Source organism: Manis pentadactyla, chromosome 13, assembly GCF_030020395.1.
Source record: "Manis pentadactyla isolate mManPen7 chromosome 13, mManPen7.hap1, whole genome shotgun sequence".
Classification (NCBI taxonomy): domain Eukaryota; kingdom Metazoa; phylum Chordata; class Mammalia; order Pholidota; family Manidae; genus Manis; species Manis pentadactyla.
Window position 1 is genome coordinate 94,068,994 of NC_080031.1, and position 27,134 is coordinate 94,096,127.

A 27,134-nucleotide genomic window follows, 5' to 3' on the forward strand; every position below is an offset into this window, starting at 1 on the left:
TTTGGCATTTGTCTTTCTCCGCCTGGCTTATTTCACTGAGCATAATGTCCTCCAGCTCCATCCATGTTGTTCAACACAAATTTTTTAACTTACAATTTTGTAGTTTAAAGTCCAAATTGGGTCTCACTGGCTTAAAATCAAGGTGTTGGCAGGGCTGCATTCTTTTGTGGAAGCTGTAGGGGAGAATCTTTTTCCTTGCCCTTTCCATCTTTTAGAAGCCATCCACATTCCTTGGCTTATGGCCTTCTTCATCCATCTTAAAAGCCAGCAACAGTGGGCAGAGTTTTAACATTGCCTCACTCTGACCTCCTCTTCTGCCTTCCTGTCCCACATCTAAGGACCCCTGTGATCACCTTGGCTTTATCCAGATAATCCAGGATAATCTCTCTACTTAGAGTCAGGTGATGAGCAACCTTAATTCCATCTGTAATCTTAATTCCCTTTGCTCTGTAACCTAACAAATTCAAGGGATTAGAACGTAGGTATCTTTGGAGGGCCATTTTCTATGTACTATAACCTAGTAAATGGTAACTGTTAGTAACTTTTTACTTAAAACTTTATTTTCTATACTTTCATGACTGTTTCCTTCACAGCCACATCAGACCCAGGCAGTAAATGTTAGGATTACATAGGCTCAGTCCTAGATTGTCTCCTGTTTCTGCTCTGTATTTTCTTCCTAAATAATCTTACTCATATCCATTGCTCAAATTGCTGTATATTTGTAAGTAACTCACAGCTTTACATCTCTAGACCAGAACTCTGTTTCCAGACCCATGTACCCAATTGTCTTTCATATTTTCTGCCAACTGTTTCAAAGACTCCTCAGATTCAGTATGTTCAAAATCAAGCTCATGAACCTTTACCCCTGAGTCCCCTTAAAAAACGTCCCACAACCTGATCCTCTTGCAGTGCTCCTCATCTCAGTGAATGACACCCTCATGTGTCCAGTGACACAAGCTGAGAACCTAAGTCCATCTTGATACCTTCCTTGCCCTCCGTATTCGCTCCACTACCAAGTCTTATGGATTTAACCTAAATGTCTCTTGAGTTTATTTCTCTTCATCTCTACAACCACCATTGTAGATCAAGTTACCATCATCTATCCCTGGTCTAATGTGATAACCTCCTGGTCTATATGTATTCATTTTGTCACCCTACATTACATTCTCAGTACATTCCGTGTAATATTTTCAAAATATGTACTGAAATATATAAGTGACACTAAAGACAAATGCTGCCTTTGCCCACCTAATCTAGTTAATTAACAGATACTGGGCAGAAGATAAGAAAGAAAATGGAGAATTTGTCATTCTGATGAAGGATACTGAGCGATCTCTTGGAATTCAGGGACAGAGATGTTCCTTGGTATAGTGATGTGGTGAACATTAAAAAGACCCTGAAGCAGTTCTCTCTGTTGGATTCCATTGTCACTGTGACCCTAGAATTTGAGGTCTACTGATTAAGAATTCTCCCTGGATTTGCATAGTTGGGTACCACTAAGGCTTGCCTTTACTCTTATTTTACTGTGTGCTGTTACTGAGCAACTCCGTATTTAAGCTACACAGTCTTCAGATGTTTTCATTTAAGACATCTTTGCCTATCTGCTGTAGATCTTGTGTTGTTTTATTAAGTCTCTTATTTTCCTTATTTTTAACTTGTGGGGATGGAAGATAGTTTGTTTTCCTCTGTGTGTTACTTATAAGTATTTTAAATATTATATTTAAAGGTATAAATATGCAAAAAAATTTCTGGTCTCTTATATCACCCTGTTCACATACTTGCTCATCAGTGAACTGTCTACTCATTTAGGAGTATACATTTTAGCATGAGGAACCATTGTAATGGGTTGGATTAGGGGGCTTTTTTTATTACAAGTACAGCATAAAGGATTGATTAGTAGAACAGGTACAACTGGAGGTTATTTTATGTACATGCTTTTCATTTTCTGTAGGCACGGTGAAAAGGTCAGTCTCAGCAGTAAGTGTGCAGAAATCGACCGAGAGATGATAAGCTCCCTTGGGGTTTCCAAGTCTGTGCTAAATAATGTCATTTTCTGTCACCAAGAAGAGTCTAATTGGCCTTTAAGTGAAGGAAAGGCTTTGAAGCAAAAATTTGATGAGATTTTTTCAGCAACAAGGTTTGTAACCTTTAATTAGACTTTAGCTTATTAAGTTATTGAGCCATGTTTGCAGTTTGGATGTTGCTTTTTTTAAAAGCAAGAAAGTCATGAATTATTACCTCTTTGTCCAGTAGCAGCCAGTGGGCGTACTTCCTTTCAGTTTTCTTTCTGTACGTATTTACCTGGTTGACAGTATGTAAGTATTATATCATAAACATTTTCTAGGTTATTAAAATCTCTGTTAATTTAATCTTGATGACTGCATAATGTCCTTTTGTTTGAATGTACTATAATATATTTAGCTAGGAATTTGTTTTTTATTTAATATCTTCAAAGGTACATTAAAGCCTTGGAAACACTTCGGCAGGTGCGTCAGACACAAGCTCAAAAAGTAAAGGAATGTCAGACAGAACTAAAATATTTGAAACAAAATAAGGAAAAGGCTTGTGAAATTCGTGATCAGATAACTAGTAAGGAAGCCCAGTTAACATCATCAAAGGAAATTGTCAAATCCTATGAGAATGAACTTGATCCACTGAAGGTAATTTGTTCTTGTATGCTAAGGAGGTCACATTTACCAGGGTAGCACTGACTCCTCAAACACCCTATTTTTATATGAATTTGAATGGTGCATTTATTGAAAAACTTATCAGAGACTACATAATGTTATGGTTAATGTCTTAGGTCTATTTTAGGTGGTTAATCTCAAAGTTCCCAAAAAGCTTGGATTTGAGAGTCAAGAAATCTGTAGTATTATACTAAGTTAGTCATGGAGATCACTAGTTGTTAAATAAAATGAGTGTAATGACCCAACCTTACTTTCCTGTATTTCTAAGGAGTTTTTTTTTAATTGACAGATCTTTCTAGGGAATTTTTATAATTTCCAGGATGTTCTTTACATTGCACAAAATTTGGAATCGATGCATGGAATGTAGATTTATTTGCAAATGAGTACAGCTTTCTAAACTCTTTGGTTTTAAAGAAATCCCATTCATTCATTTCACAAGCATATTATTTCCTATTTGCCAGGGTATACTATACTTAGGGCTACATGTACAGGGAGGACTACAACCGTGTTCTTGCCCATTTGGGATTCTTAGTCTAAACAAGTAAGAACAGTCTTGAAAATGTCATTTTATAGGTTTCAGCTAGTAGATTTTTTTTTTAGACAATTTAAAAATTATTGATTGGGCTTTCAAAAATTCACCTAAAAATGCTGGTATAGGTCTTTGAATTGTAAACTCTCAAAGCCTTGGTTTTGGTTTAGTTCAAATGCCCACTGTCATTAGTACATCCTTTAGTAAATATTTATTGTTTTGTGCATAGCGCTGTGCCAGGTGCTCTTGGAGATAAGGAAGTTAGTCAGACCTTGCTTTCAAAGAACTTAAAATCTGGGTTAAGAAACAAGGAAACTCATTTAAAGATAGGATTGTAAAGTAAATTAAAGAGCTACACAAATGAAATAGATTCTTAGGGTGCTAAAATACAGTGGCTGTAGCACAAGTGAGAAGAGGAAAAAGAGATAAATTGGACTTCATCAAAATAAAAAACTCTTGTTCTACAAACTGTACCATCAAGAAAGCAAAAACACAGGTGGTAGAAAATATTTGCAAGTCATAAATGTGGTAAGGGACTTCTATCTGGAATATGTAAAGAACTCATAACTTTTTTGATATTCTTTTTTTTTTTATTACAGTATTATTGACATACAATCTTATGAACATTTCACATGAGCAACATTGTGGTTACTACATTCACCCATATTATCAGGAGTTCCCCCAACATGCCCCATTGCAGTCACTGTCCATCAGCGTAGTAAGATGTTACAGTTGCTACTTGTCTTCTCTGTGCTATACTGCCTTCCCTGTGCCCCTCCTACATTATGTGTGCTGATGATAATACCCCTTAATCCCCTTCTCCCTCCTTCCCCACCTGCTCTCCCCATGCCCTTTCCCTTTGGTAACCACTAGTCCCTTCTTGGGGTCTGTGGGTCTGCTGCTGTTTTTTCTTCCTTCAGTTTTGCTTTTTTTTTAGACTCCACAAATGAGGGAAATCACTTGGTACTTGTCTTTCTCCGCCTAGCTTATTTCATTGAGCATAATACCCTCTAGCTCCATCCATGTTGTTACAAATGGTAGGATTTGTTTTCTTCTTATGGCTGAATAATATTCCATTGTGTATATGTACCACCTCTTCTTTATCCATTCATCTGCTGATGGGCACTTAGGTTGCTTCCATGTCTTGGGTGTTATAAATAGTGCTGCAATATACATAGGGGTGCATATGTTTTTCAGAATCTGTGATCTTGTTTTCTTCAAGTAAATTCTTAGGAGTGGAATTCATGGGTCAAATGGTATTTCTATTTTTAGTTTTTTTAGGAACATCCGTATTGCTTTCCACAATGGTTGAACTAATTTACATTCCCACCAGCAGTGTAGGAGGGTTCCCCTTTCTCCACATCCTCACCAACATTTGTTGTTCCCTGTCATTTGGATATTGGCCATCCTAACTGGTGTGAGGTGATAATCTCATCATGGTTTTAATTTGCATTTCCCTGATGATTAGGGATGTGGAGCATCTTTTCATGTGCCTGTTGGCCATCTGAATTTCTTTTCTGGAGAAGTGTCTGTTCAGATCCTGTGCCCATTTTTTAATTGGGTTATTTGCTTTTTGGTTGTTGAGGCATGTGAGTTCTTTATATATTTTGGATGTTAATGCCTTATTGGATATGTCGTTTACAAATATATTCTCCCATACTGTAGGATGCCTTTTTGTTCTACAGATGGTGTCCTTTGCTGTACAAAAGCTTTTTAGTTTGATGTAGCCCCATTTGAAGAACTCTTATAACTCTTATAAAAATATATAAAGAACTCATAACTCATAAAAATGTATTAAGAACTCTTATAACTTACAAAGTAAATCACATATTTTGAAAATGGAGAAAGGATCTGAATAGATATTTCTCCAAAGAAGATAATATGTGTCCAGTAAGCACATGAGAAGATGCTTAATATCATTATTCGTCAAGAAAATGGAAGTGAAAACCACGAGCACCACTTCATATTCACGAACATGGCTATAGATCAAAAGGACAGATAATAAGTGTTGATGAGAATGTGGAGAAATTGGAACCCTCATATTTGTTGGTGGGACTGTAAAATGGTGCAGCCACTTTGGAAAACAGTTCAGCAGTTCTTCAAAATGTTTAATAGAGACATCTTATTACCCAGCATTTTACTCCTAGGTATCTTATACCCAAGAGAAATTTACACAAAAACTTGAAAATAAATTAAATAGCATTATTCATTCATAGTAGCCAGAAAGTGGATACAACTCCAATGTCCATGAACTGATCAGTAAAATTTGATCTATCCATACTTTGGAGTACATTCAGCCATGAAAAGGAATGAAGTTCTGGTACATGCTAAACAGGCAAGAACCTTGAAAACATGCTAAGTGAAAGGAACCAATCACAAAAGACTACATATTGTATGATTCCATTTATTCAAAATGTCCAGAATAAGTACATCTATATAGAGAGAAAATGCTCTAGTGATTGCTGAGGCTAAGCAGTAGAGAGCAATGAATAATGTCTGCTGATGAGTACAGGTTTCTTTTTGGAAGTAAAAAATGTCATATGATTAGATTATAGTGATAGTTGCACAACTCTGTGAATATACTAAAACATGTTGAAATGTGTATTTTAAATAGGTGAATTGTATAGTATGTGAATGATATCTCAGTAAAACTTTTTTTAAAATGATGGCCTGAGTAGAAGTCTATCACCAGGCCTCCAAGGAAGAAGGCAGGGCTGACCTGTGCCTTAAAGAATGGGAAAAATCAAGTTGACAGCTAGACGGTATTTTGTGTATGTTTGTATTTATTTTTCATTTTTCTTTTAAAAGTTGATAGATACTCAATGAAAAAATTATAGAAGAATATTATTTGAAAAGTAAAATATGCTCTTTTCACTCATCTCTGAGCTCCCAGATATATCCTACCAGCAGGGTTTTTGTTTGTTTGTTTGCATATATACAACACATACATGTATACAAATATTCACATGTATATATATTCATACTATGAGTGTATCAAAACAGGATTGTGTGTGGAAGAACTTGGGTTAAAGGAAGGATAAGAAGTGCAGTCAGATTATGGAGAGCTAATGGACTTAGAATTTAGTTCAATAGAAGAATAACAAAGTATTTTATTTTTAGGATAAGATGTCCTGATAATGGTGTGTAGGCACTGTAGTAATTACCAAGATATTGGAACACATTTGACTTTCTTCAAGAACAGCCTGGTTTGGTGTCCATCAGTAGATGAATGGATAAAGAAGATGTGGTACATATATACAATAGAATATTATTCAGCCATAAGAAGAAAACAGATCCTACCATTTGTGGCATCCTGGATGGAGCTGGAGGGTGTTGTGCCCAGTGAGGTGGGCTGGGCAGAGAGGAATGGGTACCAGATGATTTCAGTCATCTGTGGAGCATAAGAACAAAGCAAAAACTGAAGGAACAAAACAGCAGCAGACTCACAGAAACCAAGAATGGACTAACAGTTGCCAAAGGGAAAGGGACTGGGGAGGGTGGGAAGGGAGGGAGAAGGGGAATAAGGGGAATTATGATTAGCACACATAACGTGGGGGAGGTGCAAGGGGAAGGCAGTATAGCACAGAGAAGACAGGTAGTAACTCTATAGCATCCTATTGTAATGCTGATGGACAGTGACTGTAATGAAGTATGTGGTGGGGACTTGATAATGGGGGGAATCTAGTAACCACAGTGTTGCTCATGTGATTGTATATTAATGATACCGAAAATAAAAATGGGCAGAGGTCCTTAACAGACATTTTTCCAAAGATGAAATACAGATGGCCAACAGGTACATGAAAAAATGCTCTACATCGTTAATCACTAGGGAAATGGAAATCAAAACCACTATGAGGTATCACCTCACACCAGTTAGAATGGTTACTATCCAAAAGACAAGAAATAAGTGTTGCTAAGGATGTGGAGAAAAGAGAACCCTCCTACACTGTTGGTGGGAATGTCAGTTTGTGCAGTCACTGTTGAAGGCAGTGTGGAGGTTCTTCAAAAAACTCCAAATAGAAATACCATATAATCCAGTAACTCTGCTTCTAGGAATTTACCCAAAGGAAAAAAATCTCTGACTCAGAAAGATACATGCACTATGTTTATTGCTGCATTATTTACAGTAGCCTAGACATGGAAGCAACAGTAGTGTCCTTCCATAGATGAATGGATAAAGAAGATGTGATACATATACACAATGGAATATTATTCAGCCATATAAAAGAAAGAAATCTTACCTTTTGCAACAACGTGGATGGACCTAAAGGGTATTATGCTATATGAAAAAGCCAGGTGGAGAAAGACAAATACCCTATGATTTTACTTACATGTGCATTCAAAAAAAGTAAAACAGAACAAAATGAACAAAACAGCCGTAGACTCATAGACATTGAGAAGTTACTGATGGTTCTGGATATGTTGGATTGTGTGGTTAGGTTGGGTGAGGGGGATAAAGAGATACAAAATCTCTATCATAATATGTTATAGGAATGGAAATACAGCATGGAGAATATAGTCAGTGGTTTGGTAACATCTTTCTATGTTGACAGATAGTAACTACACTAGTGGGGGTAAAGATTTAATAATGTGTAACTTTTGAATCAATGTATACTTGAAACCAATATATAGTATATCAACTATACTTCAATAAAAAAAGAATTAGAGTGAATGTTGAGTACTCTGTACAATGTCTGCAATACAGTAGGCATTCAATGACAGCTATGACTTAATGTTGGTAAAATTACTTTTCTGAAATCTTTCATTCAGATAACATACTGAATACCTATTACATGCTGAGGGATACATTAGTGAATAAAGTTCCTACTTTTGCGGTGATCATGTGCTATTAATGTACAAATCACAAGATATGGTATCAGTATAATCTATTAAATGACATAAAAATTGATGCATTTTGACGCAGCTATACAAGCTTGCAGTTGATATCTAAGCACTCTATTACTGTGTTAGTTTAAAAGTTAGATTCTAAAATTGTTTTAGAGCATTTGGTCAGCCTTGGAATCATAAAGGCAAACCCTAGAAAACTATCCCCAACATCATTCAAGGATAGAGTACTCTTTCTAGACATACACAACCAGCTATCCCTGAAAGCAGGCCACTGAAATCATTTGTCATATTTCACTTGTGCAAAGTCCTCTATGCTTGAGCAAATTTTGAATCAAAGTATAGCTTTACATATAAATTTTCCCATAGGCTCATAATGTACTGGTGACTCACCATGAGTTTCTAGCCCACTCAGTAGTTATAATTTTTTTTTATAAATTAGACTTTTAAGTATTAAGTTCTTAGAATATTGTATTTTACATAATGTGGCTTCAAGTCCCCAGTGAATGAATGACTTCTGTGGTAGGTGATGAGAGGAGGGCGTAAGTTTGGAGTTAGAGGTGGAGTTTTATTCATGCTTTTCTTTACAGAGTTGGGTGAGTAATTGTCTTTGATTTCCAGTTTATCTGTGCCCCTTTTATAACATTGTTAGCATTAAATGAAATCACTTCTACTACGTGTCTGGCCTGGGATATCTTATTTCTGTTCATTCATCTGCAGTGTAAATTATAGTGAATTTTATTTATGGAGAGTTTTTATTTTCAGAATCGTCTAAAAGAAATTGAACAAAATCTCTCTAAAATAATGAGACTTGACAATGAAATTAAAGCTTTGGAGAGCCGAAAGAAGCAAATGGAGAAAGATAATGGTGAACTGGAACAGAAAATGGAAAAGGTCTGTGGTGGTAGAATTTTGTTTTACTTCAAAAATTTGAAATTATTTAAATGAACCTCATTAGAATCCATTTGCCACTCATATTTTGAAAAAACATACAAATCTCAATGTTTGTGTTATATCCATGTATATTATAAGAAAGTGTATTTGAATAAGCTTTCATATTTTGTACCTCAGAGTGATACCTTCTTACATGTATTCAGTAAAGCTCTTTCTATCTACACAGGTTTTTCAAGGGACTGATGAGCAACTAAATGATTTATATCACAATCACCAGAGAACAGTAAGGGAGAAAGAAAGGAGATTAGTAGACTGTCAGCGTGAACTGGAAAAATTAAATAAAGAATCTAGGCTTCTCAATCAAGAAAAATCAGAACTACTTGTTGAACAGGGTAGGACAAAGTGTTATTTGGTCTTTTTTCCTATTACATTATTATGCATTTTCTGTGTGAATGATTAATATCCAGGGAATTATGCCGAGTGAAAAAAAACAATTTCATAGTATTATATACAGTATGTTTCTAATTATAGAACATTTTTGAAATGCCAAAATTTTAGAAATGGAGGAAAGATTAGTGGTTGCCAGGGTTACTGAGTAGGAAGAGGAACAGGAGGAAGTTTAGTGTGGTTATGGTTGTAAAAGCAACAAAAGAATTCTTGTGCTATTCGATGTGTTTGGTATCTTGAATGTGGTTGATATATGAACCTACCCATTTGATAAAATTATATAGAACTTAATACACACAAATGGGTACAAGTAAAACTGGGGAAATCTGCGTAAGATTGATGGATTTATCAATGTTAATATCTTGGTTGTGATATTACACTAGTTTTGCAAAATGTCACTAAAAGAAAACACTGTTTTTCGATTCACAATAATTCTGACAGCAGGTGTGGTGGGTTTTTCCATGCCCAGCAATTCTCTAATTCTCAGTAGACATCTAGTGGATGTCCTATAATTTTTCTGACACTACCTGGCCAGAGTTAGTGCAGACCCCACAGAATCCCACAAGACTACCCCCAACTTCAGATGCCAATATCAAGTCCCAAGTTGTCACCTGTACTTCTGACCAACTGGCTATAAATCAGGTTCCCACAACTCCTTCCTCAGATTCAATAATTGCTATAATGGCTCATAGAACTGATGGGAACATTTACTATTACCAATTCATTCTAAAGGATGCAGCTCAGGAACAGCCAAATGGAAGAGAGGCATAGGGCGAGGTATCAGAAAAGGGCAGTGAATTTACATACCGTCTCCGTGTGCAGCACTCGCCCAGCACCTCGATGTGTTCACCATCCTGGCAGCTCTCTGAACACCAGTGTTTAGGGTTTTTATGGAAATTCTGTTACATAGGCCTGAATAGTTAAATCATTGGCCATTAGTGGCCAATCCTCAGCACCTCCCAGAGTTGCAGGGGTGAGGGTACTGAAATTTATTCTAATTCTGCAGTTGGTGCTTCTCACAGCTAGCTCCCATCCTCTTAAGAGCCACCTCATTAGAAGAAACTCACACATGGTTGAAAGGGACTTAGAATGAATAACAAAAGATGCTTCTCTCACCCCTATTACTCAGAAATTCTGTGAGTTTTAGGAACTCTGCCAGGAACCAGGGAAAAAGACCAAATATGTATTTCTTATTACATCACAATACCATAGTTACCACTGGGGGAAGTTAGACAAAGGTTATAAGAGATCTTGCTGTATTATTTTTGGAACTGCTGAAAAAACAGTCAGCTGAAAAAAGAATTAATTATGGATGTGTTTTTTTAAAGGTCGTCTACAGCTACAAGCAGATCGCCATCAAGAACATATCCGAGCTAGAGATTCATTAATTCAGTCTTTGGCAACACAGCTGGAATTGGATGGCTTTGAGCGTGGCCCATTCAGTGAAAGACACATTAAAAATTTTCACAAACTTGTGAGAGAGAGGCAAGAAAGGGAAGCTGAAATTGCCAGCCAACTGATGGTGAATGTTGTTGTTTTCTTTTGTTTAAGATTCTCTAGTTGAATTATTTTTTAATTTTTGGATGGGCATTATTTTGTTATAGTTTTGGATTAATGTTTGGAAGGATCTTACAAGGTGGAAAAAACCTTTACTGAAGCTAATTTTTTAAAGTTTTAAGGACAAAAATATGAAGAAAATACAGACCTATGTTTTTTATTAGATTAAAGTAAAATTTCTTTTTTTCCAGTTTTATTGAAAACAACATACATCACTGTAAGTGTAAGGTGTACAGCATGATGGTTTGATTTACATACACTGAATTGATCACCACAGTAGGTTCGCTAACATCTCTCTTTGCATGTAGATGCAGCGACAAGAAAAGGAAAAAAGCTTTTTTTCTTGTGATGAGAACTCTTAGGATTTATGCTTTTTACAGTCTTCCTGTATATGGTAGTAGTGTTAGCTATAGAAATGTTGTACGTTACACCCCTGGAACTTACTTATCTTATTACTAGAAATTTGTACCTTTTGACTACCTTCCTTCAACTCCCTTTCCCCCCATTCTCTGCCTCTAGTAACCACAAGTTTGATCTCTTTTTCTGAGTTTTGTCTTTTTGTTTTATATGTTTCACATATAGGTGAGATACACAGTGTTTGTCTTTCGAAAAAAATTTTTTTTAATAAGGAATAATTGATACACAATCTTATGCTCAAGTTTCGCATGAACAGCATTGTGGTTACTACCTTCCCCCCTGTTGTCAAGTCCCCACCACATACCCTATAACAGTCACTGTCCATCAGCATAGTAAGATGTTCTAGAGTCACTACTTGTCTTCTCTGTGCTATCCTGCCCTCCCTGTGCCCCCCTACTTACGTGTGCTAAGCATAATACCCCTTATTCCCCTTATCCCTCCCTTCCCACCCACCCTCCCCAACTTGAAATTTATTTTTAAAGCTAATCATGAAGAAAAAGTTTTGTCAAACTCAATAATGATTATCTTTAGGTGCTGGTCATTACATTTTTTAATACTTTCCTATATTTCCCTCATCGTGTATGTGTTACTTTTTTTTTTTTTTTTTTTAATTATTATTTTTTATTGAAGGGTAGTTGACACACAGTATTACATTACATGAGTTTCAAGTGTACAACACAGTGGTAGAACATTTATATACATAATTCTAGGTTCCAGCTATCACCCTACCAGGCTGTTATAATATCTTGACTATATTCCTTATGCTATACATTACATCCCGGTTACTTATTTATTTTACCATTGGAAGTCTGTCCTTTTTTTTTTTTTTTTTTTTTTGTGAGGGCATCTCTCATATTTATTGATCAAATGGTTGTTAACGACAATAAAATTCTGTATAGGGGAGTCAATGCTCAATGCACAATCATTAATCCACCCCAAGCCTAATTTTTGTCAGTCTCCAATCTTCTGAGGCATAACAAACGAGTTTTTACATGTAGAACAAATTCTTACATAATGAATAAGTTACATAGTGAACAGTACAAGGGCAGTCATCACAGAAACTTTCGGTTTTGCTCATGCATTATGAACTCTAAACAGTCAGTTCAAATATGAATACTCATTTGGTTTTTATACTTGATTTATATGTGGATACCACATTTCTCTCTTTATTATATTTATTTTTAATAAAATGCTGAAGTGGTAGGTAGATACAAGATAAAGGTAGAAAACATAGTTTAGTGTTGTAAGAGAGCACATGTAGATGATCAGGTGTGTGCCTGTAGACTATGTGTTAATCCAAGCTAGACCAGGGCAATAAAACATCCACGTATGCAGAAGATTTCTCTCAGAACGGGGGGGTGAGGTTCTAAGCCTCACCTCTGTTGATCCCCAATTTCTCACCTGATGGCCCCCCTGCGACTGTGCCTGTCTTAGGTTGTTCCTCCCTTGAGGAATCTTACCCGTCTCTGGCTAACCAGTCATCTTCCGGGGCCATACAGGGAAATGTGAAGTTGGTAAGTGAGAGAGAAGCCTTATTGTTTGAAAAAGTTAGCTTTTTACTTCTTTGCATATTTATGCCCTGTGGCTTCTATGCCCAGCATTTGTCTTGAGGTATCTTTACCACTTGGAAGAATTATGATACTCGGTAAATTTGATATGAGGCACGAATTCTATTTAAGGGTTGTAATTAGGAAGGAAGAAGAAAAGCTATAGAAGTAGCAGGCGGAAGAAAACATGGGAAGATTGATTATTTCTTTGATATATCTTCTTGTAGAGTAACTTCAGCATGTATAGGTTTTAAGCTACTACTTAAATTGCACACACACATTAACATAATAGGAGTATAGTTACATAACCAAAGCATATCTGTAATTACCAGCCATCTGCAGTGAAACCAAGAAAACCAGTTAGGCACCTTAGGCATTTGTGAAAACTTATCTATGATATGGTGGATATTGTCCAACTGAACTTGAACAGTCTGAGAGAAATCAGACAAATTAAAACAACCCATTCCTGGGGACTGTTCACATGCCATATGTTCTTTTAACAGTAAATAGTCTGTAGTTGTAAGACTTTGGAGCGCTACAATTTGCACTTCTCCAAATTCTTGGTTGAGTTCCAACAGTATAGATCCAGTCCAATTTTGTTGTTTTACTGTATGCACAGGCCAGCTTAGATATCTCCTTCCTCATTCCCATGGCAAGTCCAGGAGCTGGTGGGATGAGTGCATCTACAGCTGTAGCAGTGCGTGGATCTTTGTTGGGGTTTTTTGATGATCATCTTCTGGCATGAGTCTTCCAGAGAGTGCAGATGTTGGAAGTTCTTTTTCATATCGTATCTTAGTTCATTTTCGGGGTAGCCCAATTAGGCTTTGATCCTCTGTATAAACACAAACAGACCCTTTGCCTACACTTTTATATGCCCTTTATACCCTTGTGTAGAACTCGTTGGAGGTTACCAAACAGGAACTGCCCTTTTTTTTTTTTTTTTTTTTTTTTTTTGCTATCACTAATCTACACTTACATGATAAATATTATGTTTACTAAGCTCTCCCCTATACCAGGTCTCCCCTATAAACCCCTTTACAGTCACTGTCCATCAGCATAGCAAAATGTTGTAGAATCACTACTTGCCTTCTCTGTGTTGTACAGCCCTCCCTTTTCTCCTACCCCCCCCATGCATGTTAATCTTAATACCCCCCTACTTCTCCCCCCCTTATCCCTCCCTACCCACCCATCCTCCCCAGTCCCTTTCCCTTTGGTACCTGTTAGTCCATTCTTGAGTTCTGTGATTCTGCTGCTGTTTTGTTCCTTCAGTTTTTCCTTTGTTCTTATATTCTACAGATAAGTGAAATCATTTGGTATTTCTCTTTCTCCGCTTGGCTTGTTTCACTGAGCATAATACCCTCCAGCTCCATCCATGTTGCTGCAAATGATTGGATTTGCCCTTTTCTTATGGCTGAGTAGTATTCCATTGTGTATATGTACCACATCTTCTTTATCCATTCATCTATTGATGGACATTTAGGTTGCTTCCAATTCTTGGCTATTGTAAATAGTGCTGCAATAAACATAGGGGTGCATCTGTCTTTCTCAAACTTGATTGCTGCGTTCTTAGGGTAAATTCCTAGGAGTGGAATTCCTGGGTCAAATGGTAAGTCTGTTTTGAGCATTTTGAGGAACCTCCATACTGCTTTCCACAATGGTTGAACTAACTTACATTCCCACCAGCAGTGTAGGAGGGTTCCCCTTTCTCCACAGCCTCGCCAACATTTGTTGTTGTTTGTCTTTTGGATGGCAGCCATCCTTACTGGTGTGAGGTGATACCTCATTGTAGTTTTAATTTGCATTTCTCTGATAATTAGCGATGTGGAGCATCTTTTCATGTGTCTGTTGGCCATCTGTATTTCTTTTTTGGAGAACTGTCTGTTCAGTTCCTCTGCCCATTTTTTAATTGGGTTATTTGTTTTTTGTTTTGTTGAGGCGTGAGAGCTCCTTATATATTCTGGACGTCAAGCCTTTATCGGATGTGTCATTTTCAAATATATTCTCCCATACTGTAGGGATCCTTCTTGTTCTATTGATGGTGTCTTTTGCTGTACAGAAGCTTTTCAGCTTAATATAGTCCCACTTACTCATTTTTGCTGTTGTTTTCCTTGCCCGGGGAGATATGTTCAAGAAGAGGTCACTCATGTTTATGTCTAAGAGGTTTTTGCCTGTGTTTTCTTCCAAGAGTTTAATGGTTTCATGGCTTACATTCAGGTCTTTGATCCATTTTGAGTTTACTTTTGTATATGGGGTTAGACAATGGTCCAGTTTCATTCTCCTACATGTAGCTGTCCAGTTTTGCCAGCACCACCTGTTGAAGAGACTGTCATTTCGCCATTGTATGTCCATGGCTCCTTTATCAAATATTAATTGACCATATATGTCTGGGTTAATGTCTGGATTCTCTAGTCTGTTCCATTGGTCTGTGGCTCTGCTCTTGTGCCAGTACCAAATTGTCTTGATTACTATGGCTTTATAGTAGAGCTTGAAGTTGGGGAGTGAGATCCCCCCTACTTTATTCTTCTTTCTCAGGATTGCTTTGGCTATTCGGGGTCTTTGGTGTTTCCATATGAATTTTTGAATTATTTGTTCCAGTTCATTGAAGAATGTTGCTGGTAGTTTCATAGGGATTGCATCAAATCTGTATATTGCTTTGGGCAGGATGGCCATTTTGACGATATTAATTCTTCCTAGCCACGAGCATGGGATGAGTTTCCATCTGTTAGTGTCCCCTTTAATTTCTCTTAAGAGTGACTTGTAGTTTTCAGAGTATAAGTCTTTCACTTCTTTGGTTAGGTTTATTCCTAGGTATTTTATTTTTTTTGATGCAATTGTGAATGGAGTTGTTTTCCTGATTTCTCTTTCTGTTGGTTCATTGTTAGTATATAGGAAAGCCACAGATTTCTGTGTGTTGATTTTGTATCCTGCAACTTTGCTGTATTCCGATATCAGTTCTAGTAGTTTTGGGGTGGAGTCTTTAGGGTTTTTTATGTACAGTATCATGTCATCTGCAAATAGTGACAGTTTAACTTCTTCTTTACCAATCTGGATTCCTTGTATTTCTTTATTTTGTCTGATTGCCATGGCTAGGACCTCCAGTACTATGTTAAATAACAGTGGAGAGAGTGGGCATCCCTGTCTAGTTCCCGATCTCAGAGGAAATGCTTTCAGCTTCTCGCTGTTCAATATAATGTTGGCTGTGGGTTTATCATAGATGGCCTTTATTATGTTGAGGTACTTGCCCTCTATTCCCATTTTGCTGAGAGTTTTTAACATGAATGGATGTTGAACTTTGTCAAATGCTTTTTCAGCATCTATGGAGATGATCATGTGGTTTTTGTCTTTCTTTTTGTTGATGTGGTGGATGATGTTGATGGACTTTCGAATGTTGTACCATCCTTGCATCCCTGGAGTGAATCCCACTTGGTCATGGTGTATGATCCTTTTGATGTATTTTTGAATTCGGTTTGCTAATATTTTGTTGAGTATTTTTGCATCTACGTTCATCAGGGATATTGGTCTGTAGTTTTCTTTTTTGGTGGGGTCTTTGCCTGGTTTTGGTATTAGGGTGATGTTAGCTTCATAGAATGAGTTTGGGAGTATCCCCTCCTCCTCTATTTTTTGGAAAACTTTAAAGAGAATGGGTATTATGTCTTCCCTGTATGTCTGATAAAATTCCGAGGTAAATCCATCTGGCCCGGGGGTTTTGTTCTTTGGTAGTTTTTTGATTACCGCTTCAATTTCGTTGCTGGTAATTGGTCTGTTTAGATTTTCTGTTTCTTCCTGGGTCAATCTTGGAAGGTTATATTTTTCTAGGAAGTTGTCCATTTCTCCTAGGTTTCCCAGCTTGTTAGCATATAGGTTTTCATAGTATTCTCCAATAATTCTTTGCATTTCCGTGGGGTCCGTCGTGATTTTTCCTTTCTCGTTTCTGATACTGTTGATTTGTGTTGACTCTCTTTTCTTCTTAATAAGTCTGGCTAGAGGCTTATCTATTTTGTTTATTTTCTCGAAGAACCAGCTCTTGGTTTCATTGATTTTTGCTATTGTTTTATTCTTCTCAATTTTATTTATTTCTTCTCTGATCTTTATTATGTCCCTCCTTCTGCTGACCTTAGGCCTCATCTGTTCTTCTTTTTCCAATTTCGATAATTGTGACATTAGACCATTCATTTGGGATTGCTCTTCCTTTTTTAAATATGCTTGGATTGCTATATACTTTCCTCTTAAGACTGCTTTTGCTGTGTCCCACAGAAGTTGGGGCTTAGTGTTGTTGTTGTCATTTGTTTCCATATATTGCTGGATCTCCATTTTGATTTGGTCATTGATCCATTGATTATTTAGGAGCGTGTTGTTAAGCCTCCATGTGTTTGTGAGCCTCTTTGCTTTCTTTGTACAGTTTATTTCTAGTTTTATGCCTTTTTGGTCTGAAAAGTTGGTTGGTAGGATTTCAATCTTTTGGAATTTTCTGAGGCTCTTTTTGTGGCCTAGTATGTGGTCTATTCTGGAGAATGTTCCATGTGCACTTGAGAAGAATGTATATCCCGCTGCTTTTGGATGTAGAGTTCTATAGATGTCTATTAGGTCCATCTGCTCTACTGTGTTGTTCAGTGCTTCCGTGTCCTTACTTATTTTCTGCCCAGTGGATCTATCCTTTGGGGTGAGTGGTGTGTTGAAGTCTCCTAGAATGAATGCATTGCAGTCTATATCCCCCTTTAGTTCTGTTAGTATTTGTTTCACATATGCTGGTGCTCCTGTGTTGGGTGCATATATATTTAGAATGGTTATATCCTCTTGTTGGACTGAGCCCTTTATCATTATGTAGTGTCCTTCTTTATCTCTTGTTACTTTCTTTGTTTTGAAGTCTATTTTGTCTGATATTAGTACTGCAACCCCTGCTTTCTTCTCACTGTTGTTTGCTTGAAATATGTTTTTCCATCCCTTGACTTTTAGTCTGTACATGTCTTTGGGTTTGAGGTGAGTCTCTTGTAAGCAGCATATAGATGGGTCTTGCTTTTTTATCCATTCTGTTACTCTGTGTCTTTTGATTGGTGCATTCAACCCATTAACATTTAGGGTGACTATTGAAAGATATGTACTTATTGCCATTGCAGGCTTTAAATTCGTGGTTACCAAAGGTTCAAGGTTAGCCTCTTTAGTATCTTACTGCCTAACTGTATGTGTTACTTTTGAGTGAAGAAGCTTTTTCTTAGTGGATTATTTTGTGAAAAAATTGTTAATGCTCATTTGTCTCATATTTCTTTAGAATGACTTTGCAGAAAAAGAGAATATGAAGCAAAAACAAATAGATGAGATAAGGGATAAGAAGATTGGACTGGGAAGAATAATTGAGCTAAAATCAGAAATCCTGAATAAGAAGGAGAATGAGCTGAAAAATGTAAAGTATGAATTACAGCAGTTGGAAGGATCTTCAGACAGGATTCTTGAACTGGACCGGGAACTCACAAAAGCTGTAAGATACTACTTGAGTAAATTAATAAATTTAAGGTATAAGACATTTATAATCTTGTATTCTAAACTATTTTATCTGTTGATAATTCTAAGATTATGGCATTTTCGTTAAAATGTCAACCTTGTCTACCAATCTCCTATAAAATGAATTCATCTGAATATTGTAATCACCCAACTTTTGGGTTCTGCAATCTGGTAGATTGAAAATTAGAATCACCTCGGAAGCTTTTAAAAAATACCTGTATTTAGACCTTACCTCAGATTTTCCTAATCAAAATCTCAAATAATGGTCATGGAAATGTGTGTTTCAAACAAAACTAGGTGATTCTTACGAACACCTTGGTTAAGAACCTCTTACGTAGGTAAAAAAGAAATTATTTTTCTCTCTAGGTATCAAACACCATAGATTTTATATAATTTTTTGCCATGTTTGCCACATTTTCTGTGGTAGAAGCTTTCTTATCCCATCTCTTCTTTTAATGAATTTCCCCATTTTCTTCCTTGTTCCTATAAGTTCCTTTCCTTCACATCTCCGTAACAAAAGCATCCCAGAGTTGGTGAATCACCCTCTCAGATCCCATCTTGGTAATTTACCTAAACACTTTTTTTTGCTCCCTAAGTCACCATGTAGTATACATTTTTGTCAATTTAGCACTTTATCACAATACCGCTATGTTGTGATTGGGGAGACACTGGTCAGGGACCACATCACAGGATTTTATAGTTTCCATGTACCAGGCAATGTAGTGAATTACATGGGTACTTGATAAATTAATACTTAATTCTTGACTAAAGAGTCACTAAACTGTATGCTTAGACATAGTTCTCTTAATTTTTCACTAATTCTCATTTTTCCCTCCTCTAAGGTAACTATAAGATTTTCCTTAAGCAAACAGTAGTATTTCGACCATTCTGAGAAGTTGTTGATTTCTAATACACTCATTACTTTTTAACCTATGCATTTGTTTTGAACTATTGATAAGGAACATGAGCTAAGTAAAGCTGAGAAAAACAGCAGTGTAGAAACTCTAAAAACGGAAGTAATAAGCCTTCAAAATGAGAAAGCAGACCTAGACAGGACGCTGCGTAAATTGGACCAGGAGATGGAACAATTAAACCATCATACAACAGCACGCACCCAGATGGAGATGCTGACCAAAGATAAAGTATGACCTTTCTTTTTGTTCCAATTACACTTTCTAGTAGTTAAAACAGCTAATCTTACATTCATAATTAATAAACAGTGATGTATCTATCAGTATTTGCATTATATTTAGGGATTAAGTATTTATAAGAACTTTCAAGCTTAAAAACTTTTCTAATTACAAAAACTAATGAAACAGACATACATATGCACATATCTGACATATCTGACAAGGGGTTACCAGACTTGTTCCTCTTTTCTCTTAAGTGTAGAATTTTAATTAGTCTAGAATTTATCTTTGTTCTTGATGTAGTGTGGAGATATTGAACATTATTTTTAGAAGTTTTTTGTTTCCTTTAGGCTGACAAAGATGAACAAATCAGAAAAATAAAATCCAGGCACAGTGATGAATTAACTTCATTGTTAGGGTATTTTCCCAACAAAAAACAGCTTGAAGACTGGCTTCATAGTAAATCAAAAGAAATTAATCATACCAGGGACAGACTTGCCAAACTGAAGTAAGTAGTTGCAGCATTTGGAAATGTAACAGAAATCTCTTTATTTTTAATTTAAAAAAAAATCATTTGTTGTCCTGAAATGGTATGTTGTATTAATTGACCTTGGTTCTATATTTTACAAATTAAGTAAAATAATAACAGAGTGATTTGGGGCTCTCGTTCCCTGGAAGTTTGAATAACTTAGTGAGAGGATTAAAACTGTCCTTATAAAAAAGGAGACTTGGAAACTATAAAACTCCTAGAAGAAAATTTGTCGAAAAGCTTCATTAAATTGAAATTGGCAATGATTTCTTGGGTATAACCACAAAAGCAAAAACAGACAAATGAGACTATATCAATGTTAAAAACTTTTACACAGCATGAACACATCTACTTGGGCAAGGGAAGCAAATTAGAAAATGAACAAATGGGACTACATCATGCTAAAAAGCTTCTGTACAACAAAGCACACCATCAACAGAACAAAAGGCATCCTACAGTATGGGAGAATATATTTGTAAATGACAGATCTGACAAGGGGTTAACATCCAAAATATATAAAGAACTCACACACCTCAACACCCAAAAAGCAAAAAAGCCAATTAAAAAATGGGCACAGAGCCGAGCCAGAGCCATGGCCAGTACAGTGGTAGCAGTTGGACTGACCATTGCTGCTGCAGGATTTGCAGGCCGTTGTGTTTTGCAAGCCATGAAGCATATGGAGCCTCAAGTAAAACAAGTTTTTCAAAGTCTGCCAAAATCTGCCTTCAGTGGTACCTATTACAGAGGTGGATTTGAACCCAAAATGACAAAAAGAGCAGCAGCATTAATACTAGGTTTAAGCCCTACTGCCAATAGAGAAAAAATAAGAGATGCTCATCAACGAATTATGCTTCTAAATCACCCAGACAAGGGAGGATCTCCTTATATAGCAGCCAAAATCAATGAAGCTAAAGATTTACTAGAAGGTCAAGCTAAAAAATGAGGTAAATTTGTGAATTTTAAGTTCTTACTAGTTAATGTGTATGAGTACCAGCTTTTCGTAATAAATACTCAAAGCTACAAGTTTTAAAAATGATTTAGCACAGGCTAAATCAAACCTTCATTTTCTTATAAATCAGATTATAGAATATTTGGTAATTAATACTCCCTGGATAAATACCATTTGAATAGAAAAAAAAAAATGGGCACAGGATCTGAACAGACACTTCTCCAGAAAAGAAATTCAGATGGCCAACAGGCACATGAAAAGATGCTCCACATCCCTAATCATCAGGGAAATGCAAATTAAAACCACAATGAGATATCACCTCACCTAGTTAGGATGGCCAATATAGAAAACACTAGGAACAATAAATGCTGGGGAGGATGTGGAGAAAGGGGATCCCTCCTACACTGCTGGTGGAAATGTAAACTAGTTCAACCATTGTGGAAAGCAGTATGGAAGTTCCTCAAAAGACTAAAAATCAAAATACCACTTGACCCAGGAATTTACCCTAAGAACGCAGGATCCTAGTTTGAAAAAGACCTATGCACCCCTATGTCTATTGCAGCACTATTTACAATAGCCAAGAAATGGAAGCAACCTAAGTGTTCATCAGTAGATGAATGGATAAAGAAGATGGAATATTATTCAGCCATAAGAAAAAAACAAATCCTACCATTTGCAACAACATGGATGGAGCTGGAGGGTATTATGCTCAGTGAAATAAGCCAGACGGAGAAAGACAAGTACCGAATGATTTCACTCATCTGTGGAGTATAAGAACAAAGGAAAAACTGGAGGAACAAAACAGCAGTAGACTCACAAAACCCAAGAATGGACTAACAGTTACCAAAGGGAAAGGGACTGGGGAGAGTGGGTAGGAAGGGAGGGAGAAGGAGAATAAGGGGCATTGCAATTAGCACACATAATATAGGGGGGTCATGGAAAAGGCAGTATAGCACAGAAAAGACAAGTAGTGACTCTATAGCATCTTACTGTAACACTAATGGACAGTGATTGTAATGGAGTATGTAGTGGGGACTTGATAATGGGGGGAAACTAGTAACCACAGTGTTGTTCATGTGATTGTATATCAATGATACCAAAATAAAAAAAATTTTTAAACTTTTACACAGCAAAGGAAACAATCCACAGAGGGAAAAGACCCCATGAAGAGAAAGTATGTACATGGGAGAAAATATTTATAAACCATATATTTGTAAGGGGTAATAGCCAGAATATATAAGGAACTAGAACTCAACAATAGAAAAATAACCAGATTTAAAAGAGGACAAAAGACTTGAATAGACACTTCTCCAAGTAAGTTATACAAATGTCCAACAAACAAAAGATGCTCAACATTACTAATCATCAGGAAAATGTAAATCAAAACCACAATGATATTATCACTTTATACAGGTAAGAATGGCCACTATCAAAAAAAAGAAAATCACAAGTGTTGGTGAGGTTGTTGAGAAGTTGGAACCCTTGTGGCGCTGTTAGTGGGAATGTGAAATGGTACAGCTGCTATAGAAAACGCTATGGAGGTTCTTCAACGAATGAAAACTAGAATTGCCATATGATCCAGAAATTCCACTTGAGTATGTATTCAAAAGAATTGAAAACATGATCTCAGAGATTTGCAATCCATGTTCATTGCAGTATTACTTTGAATAGCCAAGAGGTGGAAGCAACCTAAATTTTTTTTTTAATGACTTTTGTATCAACCTGGAGAATATGCTGAGTGAAATAAGCTAGTCACAAAAAGACAAATACTGCCTTATTTCACTTGTATTTTTACCCGTCAGAATGCTATTTTTTTCCCAGGATCATGTCTTGGAGGCAGCAAAGAATGGAACCAGCAGATGAGAGTATGGAGCAACCAGCAAAGCTCTTTTAATAAGTGAAAAGAGAAAGCAAGAACTGCAAGCCATGAGGAGCTTCAAGAGAGGAGGCTGTCAGGGCTCAGTGCCTGGGGTTTATATTGCCTCCTGAGAGGATAAAGTCCCACCCCCCCTAATGACATCATAACTCACTCCTGATTGGCCGAAAGTAAATGTCTCATCTACATACAGCATAACCCATCAGAACCGCTGAGGTCTATCTAACTAAGTGTACTTTTAAATGGTTGAACTTCATTTGCTTAGGACACAACCAGAGAGCAGCTGAGGTCTAAGTGGCTGAGTTTGGACTGGGACTTTTTACAAGGGTCCTGAGCTTTTATCTGCCTGCATCCCACCACCACCTACCTCAATATGAAGTAGCCAAAGTAGTCACAATTGTAGAAACAGAAAGTAGAATGGTGGTTGCCAGGAGAGGGATAAAGGGATTTGCCGTTCAATGGGTATAGAGTTTAGAGTCTGCAAAATAAAAAAGTTTTGGAGATAGGTTAAACAACAGTGTGAATATAGTTAACACTACTGTACTGCATACTTAGAAATGGTTAAGATGGTAAATTTTATGTTACTTGCTTTTACCACAATAAAAAAGGGATCACTTGTTTCTAATGTCACCTTGAGTAGTGGTTGGGTAAGAGTCAAAAAATCCACACTGATTTTCGGGGACAATAATGGATTTGGTTTTGGCTGTGTTAAATTTGTGTGTCTTGTGGAAGTGTGGTAGGGAATATAATATTGGTGTTTGAAATTTAAAAGATTGAAAGTTGTTGCTCTGTGTAAGTGATTGGAGTCATTAGTATGGCCATATCACCTTATGCAAAGAAAAGAGAGAACATTATAGTCAGATTCCTGGGAAACACCATTTAAACTGTTGTCAGGCGAAGGAAGAGTTGCAAGTGAAGGAAACTAACATGTCTGGAACCAGGGTGAGAGCCACACAGGAGTGGTATCTGCGATGCCTTGAGAAAATAACCCTTCCACAGTGTTTGGTGTTACTAGGATGGTGATCTTGATGAGAAGTGCTCAGGGGGCCGGAAAATGAAAGCAGTTATTTTTTTCCAGATTATTACTGTGATTCAAAATGGGAAATATCAAGATGAAGTACATGTGTGCTCATGTATGTTTATCTGAAAAAAATTCCCAAAATAGTACCTGTTGTAACTATGGGCAGTCTATTCCAATATATTCTCTTCTGTTTCATTTTTTTAAATATGCTGAATATAATGCATTAAATAGGTTACATGACTTACCTAGTGCATCATAATGTGCAAATTGAAAAATCTTGATCTTTGAGGGCATAGAGGTTAGCTAGGATACTTAAGAGTTGGAATGGAGATACATTGTACTAGTGAGCAAATTCTTTGATGCATGAGAGCAAGTGAATGAGCAGGACTTTAGTAGGTAATATCAACAGGGAGAGGACCAAGAAGTTTTTACAGGAGGAAAGGGAAGTGATACTGTGAAAGGTCCAAATGGAATTAGGAGAATGTTCTCCTTTGTTCTTCTCTTTCTCCAGTAGAAGCTCCAGCAGGCATGTTCTCCTTGCTGAGGCTCTTAAGCCAAGGTCTAAGACCATGAACCCCACAACACTAGGCAGAATTTTGCCTATACAGATTTTTCTGGGAGTAGGCCTATGACCAGGGTTGGCAGGTGAATCAGTGTCCTAGGGGGAAAGTTCAAGTAAAAGTGGACTACTGCCATGACTTCTAAAAGAAGTACTTGGTCACAGCAAACCTTTGTAACATTTGTTGGCAGAATTTGTCTTTTATGTACCTACTCAAATTCTTCAAACTCAATTCTCATGTTTTAAAATTGTAATCTGTCTTTGTCCTTATTTTAGCAAGGAACTAGCTTCAGCTGAGCAAAATAAAAATCATATAAATAATGAGCTAAAAAGGAAGGAAGAGCAGTTGTCCAGTTATGAAGACAAACTGTTTGATGTTTGTGGTAGCCAAGATTTTGAAAGTGATTTAGACAGGCTTAAAGAAGAAATTGAAAAATCCTCAAAACAACGAGGTAAGTTACCTACTTTATATTATCAAGGTGCTTTGACAGTTTTAAATTCTCATTCACAGTACACTTGTAAGGATGGGAGATTTTGAAAACTTGGTTCTAGAGCTAGATGGCTTAAGTTTTTCAGTTTTGGTTCTACAACTTAATTGCTGTGTGACTTAAGGGAAATTATTAAAACCTTCCTATACTTCAGATTCATTATCTGAGGACATAATTACCCACCACCTAGGATGTTAGGAAAGAGTAAATGAGATCATAGGTGTAAAGCTCTTAGAATGGTTTCTAGCACATAATAAGCTTTAAAATTTTGTTAAACTTCTTGTGTGTTACCAGAAAATAATGTATTGTGCCCTTTGGAAGAAGATTTAAATATCAGAGAATTTTTATTTCTTTCATGATGTGTTTATAAAGCAAGAATTATATTTACAGAAAAAGGATGTAACCATATTGATGAACTTTTTGTTTTATATTCTTCTCACTGGAAATATATTTGTTTTCTTAACATAGCCATGCTTGCTGGAGCCACAGCAGTTTACTCCCAGTTCATTACTCAGCTAACAGATGAAAACCAATCATGTTGCCCCGTCTGTCAGAGAGTTTTTCAGACAGAAGCTGAATTACAAGAAGTCATCAGTGATTTGCAGTCGAAACTGCGGCTTGCTCCTGATAAACTCAAGTCAACAGAATCAGAGCTAAAGAAAAAAGAAAAGCGGCGTGATGAAATGCTGGGCCTTGTGCCCATGAGGTGAGACTAGGGATTTGCGATTACTGTGCATGTAGCAGCAGCCCTGGAAAGGTGCTCATCCAGTGCCTGGCATCTAGTAGGTACTCAGTAAGCATGTGTTGAATGAATAAAAGTTAACTCAGGATTCTGAGCCAGTGTGCCCCATCTCATGTTACTTATATGGTAAGAAAAAACAGTTACTTTGTTTAAAGGTAAGCTTGCTTCTTAAACCAGTCACAGGACAGAAATAATCTTTCTCTTTTTTCATTTGTATGTTTATTAATTCCTGAGGCTTGGTTTGAGGGCAGAAATTTTGACAGATTTAGAACTGTTTACTGGTGTGTTACTTTGTAAATACACCCTAAGAATTAAAGTACTAAAAAGTCTCCCAAGAAATTTCAAACTATATTTTCATGTCTTTCCTACTTTCAAAAAGAATGAATCATAGTGATTTCTGTTGCTTATTTTTTCCCCTCACTTGTATGAGAAATTTAAATGATCATCTGTCCATAAATAAAACTGTGTCAGAAAGTATGTGATGCTTGCATAGGTGTTTCCCAGAATATAGAGCACAAAGCTGGTCAATGAGGCTAGTAAAACAATATCTAAGTAAGGGGACAAGCTCTCAAAATTGGGCATTTAGAAAGTTGGGCTTAATAAAGTACTTAATTCATTTTAAAATGCATTAATTAAGAGAGAAGCCAGTAGATTACAGAATAATAAGGATTTTGAGAATAAGGTAGGAGGGGGAATGTAAGATATAGGGAAATGGATTCTGCCCAGTTAAGAGAAGAAAAGGGGAGAGGGGAACTCGAACTGTGTGAAAAGGGAAGGAGAGTATGACCTTTGCTTCAGTAAAAGGGATCTGGAGTTCAGGGAATTACTTGTAGGCGTTGATTCCCATAAGTTGGAAATACAGGGCTACATTATGTTCAAGCCTAGTTACAACTCTCTCTGGTAGGCAGATGAGGGATTTAATGAAAGGTGTATTTTAGGAAAATTAATGTTAGTATAGTGAATGGATGACACGAAAACTCTGGAAGCAGAAAGAACTAGGACCAAAGAGGAGTTTTAGGAAAAGTTTAAGAAGATGTGCTTTGTGGGAGCCAGCCTCCATGATGGTCCCCAGTGATCCTGCCTCCTGGTATTCCCACTCTTGTATGGTCTTCTCTCATGTTTCAGGATTGGTCTGTGTAACCAATAAAACAGGACAGAAAAGACAGCATGTCCCTTCCGGCATTAGGTTAAATAAGGCTCTGTACTTTTCTGTTCTCCTTTCTCTCTTGGATCAAGGGGAAGCCAGCTGCCATGTTGTGAGCAGCCCCGTGGAGGGACTCACTTGGTGAGAACCTGAGGCTTTTTGAACACCCATGTGAATGAGTATGCCACTTGGAAACAGAGTCTTCAGCAGTCAAGCCTTGAGGTGATTGCAGCCCTGGCTGACAATCTGACTGCAACTCCAGTGAGACACCCTGAGT

The 27,134-nt window shown here is 36.9% G+C and overlaps 2 protein-coding genes across 5 annotated transcripts in view; both read left to right on the forward strand.

Moving 5' to 3' along the window:
* Nucleotides 1-27,134, forward strand: part of RAD50 (RAD50 double strand break repair protein) — a 103,537-nt gene that overhangs the window by 31,159 nt on the left and 45,244 nt on the right. For all 4 annotated transcript variants that reach the window (XR_008993395.1, XR_008993396.1, XM_036919200.2 and 1 more), the window contains exons 4-13: nucleotides 1,952-2,137; nucleotides 2,456-2,660; nucleotides 8,827-8,955; nucleotides 9,182-9,347; nucleotides 10,731-10,924; nucleotides 18,190-18,396; nucleotides 19,379-19,561; nucleotides 19,900-20,057; nucleotides 24,760-24,935; nucleotides 25,440-25,677. Coding sequence is in view for 2 of the 4 variants with exons in the window: in XM_036919200.2 (XP_036775095.2) it covers nucleotides 1,952-2,137; nucleotides 2,456-2,660; nucleotides 8,827-8,955; nucleotides 9,182-9,347; nucleotides 10,731-10,924; nucleotides 18,190-18,396; nucleotides 19,379-19,561; nucleotides 19,900-20,057; nucleotides 24,760-24,935; nucleotides 25,440-25,677 (1,842 nt within the window). In the remaining 2 variants the exon portion in view is untranslated. The remainder of the gene's footprint in view (nucleotides 1-1,951; nucleotides 2,138-2,455; nucleotides 2,661-8,826; nucleotides 8,956-9,181; nucleotides 9,348-10,730; nucleotides 10,925-18,189; nucleotides 18,397-19,378; nucleotides 19,562-19,899; nucleotides 20,058-24,759; nucleotides 24,936-25,439; nucleotides 25,678-27,134) is intronic.
* LOC118929260 (mitochondrial import inner membrane translocase subunit TIM14-like) lies at nucleotides 20,636-21,041 on the forward strand. Its single transcript, XM_057490857.1, has one exon. The coding sequence runs from the start codon at nucleotides 20,671-20,673 to the stop codon at nucleotides 21,019-21,021; it is 351 nt and encodes a 116-aa protein (XP_057346840.1). The 5' UTR covers nucleotides 20,636-20,670; the 3' UTR covers nucleotides 21,022-21,041.

Excerpts from the sequence above, each read along its gene's own strand:
- LOC118929260 (XM_057490857.1), top strand. The coding sequence starts at position 20,671 with ATGGCCAGTACAGTGGTAGCAGTTGGACTGACCATTGCTGCTGCAGGA.